General features: G+C 35.8%; 1 protein-coding gene across 1 annotated transcript; it reads right to left on the reverse strand.

The window, feature by feature from the left end:
* Positions 1 to 1,399: 1,399 nt before the first annotated feature.
* On the reverse strand, positions 1,400 to 13,194 carry LOC120194560 (NAC domain-containing protein 82-like). Its single transcript, XM_039196831.1, has 8 exons — positions 13,151 to 13,194; positions 12,648 to 12,691; positions 12,333 to 12,501; positions 11,991 to 12,217; positions 11,764 to 11,886; positions 11,218 to 11,560; positions 10,906 to 11,140; positions 1,400 to 1,427 (listed from the first exon to the last, which is right to left on the reverse strand). The coding sequence occupies exons 3-7, from the start codon at positions 12,493 to 12,495 to the stop codon at positions 10,908 to 10,910; spliced, it is 1,089 nt and encodes a 362-aa protein (XP_039052762.1). The 5' UTR covers positions 12,496 to 12,501; positions 12,648 to 12,691; positions 13,151 to 13,194; the 3' UTR covers positions 1,400 to 1,427; positions 10,906 to 10,907.
* Positions 13,195 to 13,470: the final 276 nt, after the last annotated feature.

A 13,470-nucleotide genomic window follows, 5' to 3' on the forward strand; every position in this document is an offset into this window, starting at 1 on the left:
GAGAAGATCTTGATTGTTCTATCTTCATGTTTTTTGAAAATTAACCCATGACTGATGTTATCTTTAAATACCTTAAAATACGATATATTGCTTCCAAATATTCTTCTCTAGGATCATTCATGCACTGACTCGCAATACTCATACAGAATGATATGTCTTGTCTAGTAAATGACAAGTAGATGAGTTTGCCCACTAACCTTTGATATTGTTATTTGTTTACTAGACTTTCATTTTCCTTTAACTCCAGATTTCTTCCATGGGAGTTTCCGAAGGCTTGCAATCTGTAAATCCAGTTTCAGAGAGTAAGTCCAGAATATACTTTCTTTGATTTATGACAATCCCTTTTTTTGATCTTGTCACTTCCATGCCCAAAAAATACCTCAAGGTCCCTAAGTCTTTGATTTCAAATTATCTTGCTAGCAATGTCTTCAAATTTTTGATTTCTCTAAAGTCATCACCAGTGATGATGATGTCATCAATGTAGACAATTAAGATTGTCCGTTTATTGTTTGAACCGATCTTCACAAATAGAGTATGATTAGGTTGACATCGCTTATGGGTGTCTTGTAAGAATACCTATATGAATCTATAGAACCAGGCACGAGGGAATTGTTTTAGTCCATATAATGGCTTCAACAACTTGCATACCTGCTGATTTTTTTATTTCATCTGCACATCCGGTGGAGTTTGCATACAAACCTCCTCTTCAAGATTGTCATTGAGGAATGCATTTTTTACATCAATTTGATGAAGTGTCCAATCCATATTACCTTCTAAGGATAGAAGTACTCTTACAGTGCTGAGTTTTGCAACTAGAGCAAAAGTTTCTTGATAGTCTACTCCCTGAGTTTGAGTAAACCCATTTGCCACAAGTTTAGCCTTATACCGTTCAATGTTGTCATTTGCCTTGTATTTGACTGTAAAGACCCATTTGCAACCAATTGCTTTTTTTTCTTTAGGAAGATCACAAATAGTCCATGTTTTATTGTTTTCAAGAGTTGAAAGTTCTTCTTCTATTGCCTTCTTCTATTCGGGAATTTTTAGATCTTCTCCTATGGTCTCTGGAATGCGGATACTATCAAGTTTGGTTGTAAATGACTTAAACCCATACATTAGTTTACCATAAGAAACAAATTTATTGATAGGATGAGTTGTACACTTTCTTACTCCCTTTCTTTTAGCAATGAGCAGCTCACTAGCATCAACAAAAACATCTAACTTACTCTGATCACCTTCTTTTCTTTCCAAGGAATCTGAGCCTGGATCTGGCTCTTGACAACGCATCGATGGTGTGGTAATGTGTGAGGTGAATTTTGATCACTTTTTGTAGGTACGAATACCAGTTTGGGGAGCAAATGGAGACAATGGTGGATTAGGAGTTTTAGGTGAATCGATTTAGTGTGAGGTTTCGGTATTAGGTGGTGTTTGAATGATTGTTTCAGGAGATGGTTGAGGTTCTATAGGTTCAGTGGGAGATAATTTGATGGGTAACTCTGTATGAATTGGAAAAAGTTGAAATTCACACTCACCCTTCCATTGGATTTCAGTTTTAGAGAAGAAAGGTTTATGTTCAAGAAAGGTAACATTCATCGAAGTGAACATTTTCTTGGTAGAATGAGAATAACACCGATGACACTTTTGTAGAGAAGAGTACCCAACAAAGACACAATGAATTGCACGAGGATCAAGTTTAAACTTAGTTGGGGAATGAACATGAACAAAAATTGTACAGCTAAAGACACGAAGAGGAATAATAATAGTGAATGGTTTAAAATGAGGGAAAAATTAAGAAAGCACATCCTGGGACTTTGAAATTTAAGGGCTTCACTAGGCATGTGATTAATAAGATATGTTGCGGTTAAGAGAGCCTCACCCCAAAGGTACTTAGGAACATTGTTTGAAAAGAGAAGAGCTCGAATTACCTCAAGAAGATGACAATTTTTACGTTCAGATACCCCATTTTGTTGTGGTGTATCGACATAAGAAGCGAGATAGACAATTCATTTTTCCTGAAATAAAAACCCTAACAAGTTAAAGAAATATTCAATACTATTATCAGATTTGAGAATACCGATAAAGCTTTGAAATTGGGTTTTAATCATTTAATAGAACCGTTTGAAAATTCCCTCAACCTCGAATTTATCCTTCATGAGAAAAGTCCATGTGGTACGAGAGTTATCATCAATAAAAGAGATGAACCGATGAACCCCATATAAGCCTTTAACACGAGATAAAGCCCAAATATCACTATGTACCACGTAAAACGATTTGGAAGAATGACAAGTAGAAAGAGAATACGTATTGAGAATGTGTTTAGCAATATGACATGTATCATAAGAAAAATATGAAGGGTTTTTATTAACGAATAATTTGGGAAACAATTTTACAAGATAACTAAAACTCGGATGACCTAACCTAAAATGCCATAAAACAATTTCAGTAAACATATCACTGAGATATGGAGATATGAAAACATATGAGGACACAGTAGTGGAGGGTGTTGTTTTGTGAACCAAAGAAGTTATTTCAAGTATGTATAAACCACCACCACGATTAACATTGCCAATCACCGTCCCCGAGCTCAAATCCTGAAATTCACAAATATCATAGTTAAATTGGGAAGCACAACCCAAATCTGTAGATAATTTACTGACCGAAAGTAGATTGCAAACCAAATTTGGGACATAAAGAACATTAGATAAAGTGGTATGGTTGTTAATCTGAATTGAGCCACTACCTATAATAGAAGAAAGTGAACCATCGATTGTTCGAATACTACATGAAGAATTTGTCTTTGTAAAATTTTTAAAGAGGATGAAATCACCAGTCATGTGGTCACTTTCTCCTGAATCAACAATCCAAGAAATACAACCCTTAGAGAATTGAACAAAGTTAGATCTACCTTCATTCACAACACATGTATGTTTCGACTCAGAAGAGGACTGGATTTGATCGAAGATTTCCTTGAGTTCTTTCAGCTGATGACAATTAAACGAACTGCTACCAGTGTTGATTACTACAATATTCCCGTGAGAATCACGCTGGGAGGATGATTTGGAAGGTTTTCAGTCAGCATGACGACTATAAAGTTTCCAACACTTTTCCCGAACATGGCTGACTCTCTTACAGTGGTCGCACCAATGACGACCTTTCTTTAAACGAGCATCACTTGTCGAGTGAGTAACTAGCGTTGAACTGTCAATGACAGCATAATGAAGCGTCAATGAACGACGGGTTTCTTCACGATGGACTTCGGCAAACACTTCACGGAGGGATGGAAGAGGTTTAATGCAAAAAAATTTACCACAGACGTCATTGAGAATAATTGTTAGCCTGGACAGGAACTGAAACATCTGACGTTTCTCGAGCAACCATTTGAAAAGTTTTACATCCGCAACGCAGTACCAGTCGTGGGATTCATAGAGATCTAATTGTTGCCACAGGCGAGACAACTGAGTAAAGTATTGTGTAACACTCATATCGCCTTGTTTGAAATCACTAATATGATATTTGATTCCAAACAAGGCAACTAAATTATCAAGATTAGAATAGGTTTCATGGGCAGCAGTTCATATTTTGGCAGCAGTCGTATTTAGCAGAATTTTTTTAACAATTTCTACTGTCATGGAGTTGAGGAGCTAGGACATGATAATTATATTTTCGATTAACTATGTTTCATATTGAGGATCAGACGGGTCTGGAATCGGCATATTTGCCGAGAGATACTACTGTTTCTGGCGACCAGTGATATATAGACGAACTGATTGAGACCAGGGAAGATAGTTATCACCATTCAAGCGATGACATGTGATGGAAGAGGAGTCTGCATCGGTGGTGATCGAGTGAGCGACGAAGGTGCCTACTTCCAGAGGAACTTAGGATGAACCATTCTCGGCTAAAAATAAAGAAAAAAATGGATTTTTTTAATAATTTTTATTAATAAATTTATGAATTATGTGATAAAATATTAATTAGTATTATTATATAAAATATTTTAATACTTTTAATTAGATTGATAGTATTTGATTAATTAATAATTTTAATTCAATCGAGTGTATTATTTTTTATTAATTTGAGGTAAGTATCAGTGATGTATCTATAAATATTTTTCAGGGTGGACACATATATATTAATAACAAAAAAAAATTCATATGGGGCAAGTACAAATAAAATTTCAGGGTGGTCACCTTCAGTAAAATGAATAATTAATATAAAGAAATTTGGATTTCATGGCGGGCACGTGCCCACCCTAGACACTACATACATCCGCCACTAGTAAGTACAATGTAATATATGTTCAAAGATAACCAACTCTCAACTATTTGACATTAAACACTTATATCCTTAACATTTTTTGTGCTCGAGCTAGAGACCTCAATAAATAACAATAATTTTATTATCATCGTGGTTGCTTGGTTCATTTCAATCCAGTATATTATGTATATATACAGGGCCGTGGCAGGGTTTTCGGGGGCCCTGTACAAATTTGTATAAAGGGGTCTCTATTTTCTAGATATATTCGATTTCGGGGAAATAATAGTGGCGTTTTCTTGACAAACGCCGCAATAAATTCATCTATAATGGCGTTTTATCAATAAAGCCGCAATAATAATGGCGTTTTTTTTAAAAAAACGTCGCAATAGGTCTATCTATAGTGACATTTATTGGTAAAACGCCACTATATATGTTTTTTAGGCCCCATCTTTTGGGAGGCCTGCGCGGTCGCGCAGTTTGCGTTCCCCAGCCACGGCCCTGTATATATACATAGATGTTGTGTAAAAGACAAGTAAAAATGAAAAGATGATATTTTGTAGTTTGTAGAATACGATGCAATGCATATATGGGCGGGCGAAACAGCCAACCCCAGAAGAATGAGTGTAAAAGGAAAAGAAAAGAAAAGAAAAGGGAAAGGGATGGAAGGAGCCCATAAGAAACATGGCAGTAGACAAAGACAAATGGGCTCCACCTTATATTATAGCTGCTTCCTTTCTAGGCCTGTAAATGAACTAAACGTTTAACGAACCGTTCATGAACCGTGCGGCGGGAAGTTCGTTTATGTGCGTTTATTTATTAAATAAACGAACATGAACAAGATTTTTTGTTCGTTTAATTAAATGAACAAACATGAACATAGGTATCGTTCGTTCATTTACGTTCGTGAACGTTCGGTTATGTTCGTTTGGTTATGTTCGTTCGATTATGTTCGTTTATGTTCATTCATTTATGTTTAACACAATCTTCTTAAATCAATTTTGGTGACCAATTTGTAAGTATCTTAAAAATATTAATCTGATATTCTGATGACCAACTCCATAATTAACCCAATTTTATTTGGAGATTAAATCCAATATGTTAACCTGTGAGGCACCTCGCACTTATATTCATTTTTCCCTTTTTTTTCCCAAACCTTATTGTTCACTGGAGAGTGGAGACGATCTCTGAAAGATTCAAAACAAGTTATATTATAGTGCAATATGAAGTTTTACAGGTCTGTTTTCATCTCTTTCTCTGTTTTATTTGACTTAATAGTTGATATGTAAAGTTATTGTGGTATATTCACATCTAAAATTCAAGAAAACATAATACTTCTTTCTAGAAATAGATGAGAAGATAAAGGTAAAAATCGGAAGTATATGGGCATCAGTAAAAAGAAAAATATATAGAATTTGCCAGAAAACAAAACAAAAGTTTCTATGCAATTTCTGAAAAAGAGTGTAATAGCGGAAAATGATTGTTCATATGTAATCATGGAACACTAAGATAAATGTTATAGCGTTAAATTAAAGTCGCGTGAATCATTTAATATCTTTAAAAGATCGATCGAAATATTTGATATCTTCAAACATTTCATCACTACTAATAAGCTCTTACGCTATTTATCACTGTAGATTTGGTTGATTTGCATTGTCGGCTATTTTTCATGAAAGAACAATGGAAGGTAGGGTCTCCAACGTTTATGTTCGTTTATGTTCGTGTTCATTTATGTTCGTGTTCGTTTATGTTCGTGTTCGTTTATGTTCGTTTATTTATTAAATCAACGAACATGAACAAGTTATATTCCTTAATAAACGAGCATGAACAAAAAAAATTTTGTTCGTTTATGTTCGCGTTCGTTTATGTTCGTTTATTTATTAAATGAACGAACATGAACATTCCTTCGTTCGTGTGCGTTCGGTTCGTTTACAGGCCTATTCCTTTCCTTCCTAATAAACTTTAATTAAATAAATAAAAATAAATATTTGAAATATAGCTAATCTTAACTTCATTTGGTGTGATTTTCTAAAATCAATTTTAGCTATATAAAAAAACTTGTTTTCACCATAAAATTAATGTTAAATAGGATAAAAAATGAAGAAAAAAATTATAGTGAAAACGGTGGTTTCAAATTAACTGCAAAAGTTATGATTTATAGTTTTTTCATTTTTAACTTTGCATTTGGAAGCAAATTATAATTTTAATCTTACTAATGCATGGACTCCACTTAATTATGTATTTACATCTTATTTTAATAATTTGATATTAACGTCTTAAAATATAATTTATCACTTAATATTTTATTTTAATTACTTAAAAGTAAATAAAATTCATGGTTTATATATTAAAATATTAATAATGAGTTATTATAAAATATATTTTTATTATAATTATATTTTTTTATTTGTATTTTTTATATTTTTACTATAGTTTAAATTGATACGATAACTTTAATAATATAATATTTTTAAAAATTATTTTCTACATCACTTTTAAAAATCATTTTTCAAAAGTTATGTAAAACTGGTCCTTAGTTGTTAATGTAACAATCAAATTAATAGTTAAAATATATTTAAATATGTTGTGTAAAATTTATTTTTGAAATTAACAATTAAATAGACAATTTAAAACAAATATTTTATAAAATATTATAATATAAAAATAACTTTGTAAAGCTTCAAATACATTGAAAAATAATGATTCGGTTAATACGATAACTTTAATAATACATATAAGTAAAACCCTAACATGTACCTGAGCATAAAGCTGACCTTAGGGCATTAGGCAGACGTGTCGTAGGGATAAATTAGGTGAAAGCGAGGACTGGTTTTTGTTATTGTTGGTTAGGTGGCGTTCGTTGGGATTATTTATGATAAGCTCTGGTAGTAGCAAGTATTACAACAACAACAACAACAAAACCCAATTCCCATATGTATGGGGTAAGGGGGAGGTAGGGTAGTAGGCTACCCCCAACGCCAGGTTGAGAGTAACTTCCGTGGAAGACCTCCGGCAGTCAGAAAATTAAAAATTTAGATAAAATGCAATGCATGTATAAATAAATACATAAATACATAGCTAAACAGTATTCATATGCAGTCATTAAAATCATATGTGCGTCTGTAACAGGAATTAATCCCTGCATAATTATCCCTGCGAAAGAATCTCTGCATATAGACATAAACATAAGATAAGATCCGGCTAAATTTAAAAGAGGAAACATGAAGAGAATGATACACAGAAGTCAACGTTAGCAAGCTCAGTTCTAATCCTTCATAAATACCAATAACAGAAACGTATAAAAAGTATAAGTCATGGAAAATACTACAAAGACATTAAAAGAAGACAGATATGATACACCCTATAGATGTGACCCACACTACTCCACTACCCTAGTCTTTAGCCTCCATATTTTCCTATCAGAGGTCATGTCTTCGGTAAGGGCTAAATCCCTCAAATCAGATCTCAAGCAGTCTTCCCACTTTCGCCTTGGTCGTCCTTTCCTTCTGGCACCGTCGACTGTAATCGACTCTACCCTCCTTACCGCATCCGACGGTAGTCGCCTAAGGACATGCCCAAACCACCGTAGTCTTCCCTCCCTCAATTTTTCGGAAACAGACACCACCCCCAAGGACATCCTAATAGCAGAGTTTGTCGTCATATCCCTCATAGTCTTACCACATGTCCATCGAAGCATTCTCATTTCTGCGGCCTCAATCCTCCTTACGTGATCCTTCTTGGTTGCCCAACATTCTGATCCATACAACAGCGCTGGTCTTATTGCCATTCTATAGAATTTTCCCTTAAGTTTTAGAGGGACCTTCTTGTCACACAGAACTCCAGTAGCGGCCCTCCACTTTAGCCATCCCGCCTTTATACGGTGTGTAACGTCATCATCTACACCCCCATCTTTATGTATCATAGACCCTAGGTACTTGAAACAATCCTTTGAGGGGAGAACGTGTCCTTCTATGCATACTTCTACATCTTCATCGTTTTGGTTCTCATTGAAGTTTGAACATAAATACTCTGTCTTTTCAATATTGATCCTTAAACCTTTTTCTTCCAAAGCAGTCTTCCAGGTAGCCAGTCTACTATTCAACTCAGATTTTGTTTCAGCAACTAAGACAATGTCGTCAGCGAAAAGCATACACCATGGTACACCGTCTGGTGTCGCACAATAGATGTCGTCCATGATCAAGGCGAAGATGTAAGGGCTAAGAGCCGACCCCTGGTGGAGTCCGATTTCCACCGGGAATGCCTCGGTGTCGCCAACTGTAGTCCTGACGTAAGTAGTAGATCTACAGTACATATCACGAATCGCCCGGATATAAACAGTTGGGATCCGTCTCGTTTCCAAAGTCTTCCAGATCGTATCGCGGGGAACACTATCATAAGCCTTCTCAAGGTCAATGAACGCCATGTGAAGATCTCTAGACTTTTCCCTATATTTCTCCATAAGCCGTCGAAGTAGATGAATCGCCTCCGTGGTAGACCTGCCTGGCATAAAGCCAAATTGGTTTTCCGAAACCCTAGTAACTTGTCTCAACCTAGCCTCTATCACCCTTTCCCATAGCTTCATGGTATGGCTGAGGAGTTTAATACCTCTGTAGTTACCACAACGTTGGGGATCTCCTTTATTTTTATAGATTGGTATCACCGTAGACTCTCTCCACTCCTCTGGCATCTTGGCAGTCTCTAGAATAATATTAAAGATGTTGGTCAACCACTTAACTCCCTCTTCTCCTAGGGCCAACCACACAGTGATAGGAATTTGATCAGGACCGACAGCTTTGTCCCTTCCCATCTTTCTAAGAGCCATTTTGACTTCCTCAAACCCAATCCTACTTGTAGGGCAGTCATTGGCCGTAGTATGATAGTCGGTTAACCCATCAGCGATACTATCTCTATATGGAGAGGCACCGTCATTAAATAAGCTAAAGAAGTAACTACCCCAAACCCTCTTAATATCGTGATCTTTCTCTAAAAGAACACCATTGTTGTCCTTAATAAACCTAATGTTACCTAGATCCTTTTTCCTAATCTCCCTAGATTTTGCAAGTCTGAAGATGCCATTTTGTCCTTCCTTGGTGTCTAATCTCTTGTACATTTCCTCGTATGCCTTATCCTTTGCTTTAGCTACCGTTTTCTTGGCTTCCCGCTTTGCCTCCTGGTATCTTTGTTTAGCTCTCGACCTTTCTTCGTCGTCATTGCATTGTAGAAACTCCTTGAAGCAAGTTTGTTTTGTCTTCACCTTAGTTTGGACTTCGTCGTTCCACCACCACGATTCTTTATGTTCCTTGGCCTTCCCCGTCGACAACCCAAGGGTATTTTTGCCAACATCTCTGATGGAATTTGCCATATTTTTCCATAACATATCTGCATTTTTTGAGTTTGTAGTTTCAAAACTAATATTAGACAAAACCTTACTCCTAAAGTCATCAGTTGTCGCTCCATGTAAATTCTTCCAGAGGATCCTAGGTTTACCAAGTTTAGCCCTCCTATGAGTGCTCCGCCCGTGGGGTACGCGATACACCAAAACCAACAATTTGTGTTGTGATGCACATGCCTCTTCAGGGAAAACCTTACAGTCAATGCAAGCCCATCGTTCCTGATTTCTAATCAAGATGTAGTCGATTTGGGTACAATGTCCCCCGCTATGAAACGTAATCAAGTTCGCATCTCTCTTATTAAAGAAGGAGTTAGTGATCACCAAATCGTGAGCAGTAGCAAAATCAAGCAACGTACGCCCCCCATCGTTCCTGCTACCATAACCGAAACCCCCATGAACACCGTCATACCCGTCGGTTGCACTTCCTATATGGCCATTGAAGTCTCCCCCTATGAAAACTCTTTGGTCCTCCGGAATGCTCCTAAGTATATCATCTAACTGATAAATCGGATTTCAATGGGCTGTTGAGTTTGTAGTTACCTACTTAACCAGGCCCGCCTCATTAGTTCTGGAAGTGCTCTAAACCCATTTTTATGTAGCAATACGGCATTAGATGGCGCAGTGGTGAGGTGGAATTGTTTCTTAGAACGCTCGTAGCTGAGAGATTCCATTTTATAATTTGCATTAATTTGGTCAAAGGCATGTCCTTGCACTTCTAATATCGGTATATCTCAACTCATACTGGTTAAAGAAAATATTATTTTTAAAAATTTTGGATTCAAACAATTGTTCTTATAAGTGTGTGAATTGACAATGGCTAAAATATATTACGAACATATACTAACTTGCAAAAACCTTGGAATATTAAAAAAAATTACAATAATTGAGATACCTAAACAATTAGATTTTGGTAGGTAAAGTGAAAATTGAAAGGATTACAAATTAAAGGAGTACAAAAAATAAAATATATATATATATATATTATTATTATTATTTATAGATAGGGTTAATAAAGTTTAAATGAGAAAAATTAAATTAAATTTTCAAAACATATATATTTTAAAATAACTCATCTCTTTTAAATTAAAATGATTTGTTTCATGCATAAAAATGGAAAATGAGTTTTCACTAAATAGGTTCAATTTTATTTTATTTTTAATTTTCGTTCACTCTCATTTTTCCACCTAACCAACTAAAGTCTTAACTTGTGATATTATACTAATTTACAATGTTTGGAAACATTGCCCCACATCTGTGAAAGAATCTAAAATGGCATGAAGCATAAGTACTTTCTAAAGTTTTTCATTCCACCTTTTGTTGTCGTACGGCTCTCAGATGGTTTACGAGATGACGATGGACCTTGGTCGGTTCGCTCCACTTTGGCACGTTTTGCGACCTTGTTGTTCGGGTCTCTACTACATGAAGCTGACATATGTGCAGTTTTGAAGGATTCATCATCGCTGCATGAGTTGCTTCCCTCGATACTGACTAAAGATCCTGCAAATAGAATCAAAGAGGTCAATGGGTAAAATACCCCTTTGAATTTGATAAACATCCTATTGTTTGTCGCAAACCTAAAGTTGCAGGGATCATGAGGAACTCGTCTGTCTTGTTGGCTGCAAAGACATTAAGCTTCTTAGCCGAATCATTCTGTTCGAAAATCGGTTCCTCGAGTTCTTTCAAGATAGCTAGTGAATCAAAACATTCATCGGATGAAATGCTAATGGCGGCGCTAGAATTTTCTGAACTCGAAAGAGGTGATGTTGGGTTATCAAGGTCCCTCAGTTCCAGATAGTCACCACCTGCGAAGAAATCAACATAACCTCTAGATAATAAGTCCATTGCAAACACTTTCTCTCCTTGATTCTCGGGAAATGGAAGTCTCTCCGATGTTTCTTTAGCGTCATGGTCGTTCACCTGCAACTAATGGCTAAAACATCAAAGACGCAAATTAAACATCACGCAAAACAACATGTGATTGTGAATGAATTGCCATTGGATTTCCTATGTCTACTTGCCCACTGGTATATTGTTAACATTGATCTTTCATAACAGTTCTAATAATAGAAAACCCAAAACACACAAGTACTTGCAATGCAAAGATGCAGATAATGACATACCTCAGGGGTTCTTGTACTGCTGTTACAATCCAGATCAAGGGAAGAAGTGAAATGGTTCCCTGTTCCATTGTCAACTATCTCGTGGCTGGGAACAAGATTAACTCGGCACAAGTAGCTAGTTTCCTACATATAACCCAACCAAACTGGTTAAAAACTAGCAGGTTCAGTTGAAATTGAAATACAACAAATATGTAAACAACATCGTCTTTTAAGTTTAGAAGATATACCTTTTTCTCATTGTCATCGCGCAGCCTCTTCATAGTTACGTTGAACATCTCCATCACCCAGTCAGTTTTACGCCGATGAGGGACTTGACCGTCGAAGTATTCCAGAGTTGTTCTCCAACCAATAATATCTGAGTTTGAAAAAACTTCACAAGCCTCCTCTTTGGTCTTCCAGGCACCACTTTCCATATCGATTTTATCCTTTGAGCTAATCAAGAACCAAACAGCTTCTGCATGTAGCGAGCAAGTGCAATAAGCTTTTAAGAAACTTTCCGACAACTGACCATCATCACCAGGTTATACAAGAAATAAGGTTTGAACTTCAGATAAGTTGAAGGCCCTGACCAGGTAAATTTTGTGGGTCATGTCCGTAAGGATTTACATAATCAATAACATTGATTGGTAGAGGAGATCCACTAGTCAATTTATCTAAAGAGATAAAGAGCTCGTCCATGTCGGAGCAGTTGAAACTAATACTCGCTGGCGGAGGATCTACCGGCGTGGCCATGGTCTTCTGTTTAAATTCAAAAAAAAAAGATGACCAAATTCTTTCTGTTTTTCGCCAGTTTGATCTAAACTTCGATACTTTACAAATAAAATGGAAGAAAGAAACCGAGTAACACGATTAACCAAGAAAAGGGGGAAAACCGGAAAGCATACCTCAAGTCCAGTGGAATTGACCCGTTGAAATTCAATCGCACAATCTGTTAAAAAAAATCAAAATTTACAGAAACCGATAAGCAACAGGGTACGATCATTTGTTTCTGTTCAGTTTCAAAGTAAGTGAAACAACAGCAACAATCGTCTTTGGGTTCCGATTGACTTTGGTTGACCTTAAAGTTTTAATGTTAAAAAACATAACAAAACCCCCCACTTCCTATACTTACTTCTTTATTTGTCTTTCCGATCAACCAAACATACGATATCTTCTTTATTTGTTTTTCCGATCAACCAAACGTACGATATCTTCTTTATTTGTTTTTTCCGATCAACCAAACTGTCAATGTCTCAGCTCATTAGTCATTACATTAATATATAGACAACAAAAAGAAAGAACTTTGTAATAAGTTAAAGAAACAGGAAATGATGTCAGGAAATTAAAACAAATTCTAACCGGAAATATCGGAAGAAGCCGCCACCGGAGAGTGAGAGCGCGCGCGCGCCTTCTTCGTTTCCTTGGTGACCACTCTATATTTCGTAGTATCAATGAGTCCTGATGCTGTATATAAAGAGATGGGAATTGGAAACTAACCCTGGTTAAGTAATTCAAATTTTATTGGATGCAATGTTATTATTTTCCTATTCTCAACTGGCTTTGTCTTTTGTACTTTATTTTGGGTTTGTAAGAAATTTCCTTGTCATAATTCCAATTTTAATTTCTCTAAAAAACTGGGGTGGAAAATTAATTTATTTTAAAAATATCCTTGTAGATAAGCTAAGGGTTAAATATTTTAATATTAATTTTATATTATTTATGATATTT

Source organism: Hibiscus syriacus, unplaced genomic scaffold (genome assembly GCF_006381635.1).
Source record: "Hibiscus syriacus cultivar Baekdansim isolate YM2019G1 unplaced genomic scaffold, ASM638163v2 tig00116999_pilon, whole genome shotgun sequence".
NCBI classification, from domain to species: Eukaryota; Viridiplantae; Streptophyta; class Magnoliopsida; order Malvales; family Malvaceae; genus Hibiscus; species Hibiscus syriacus.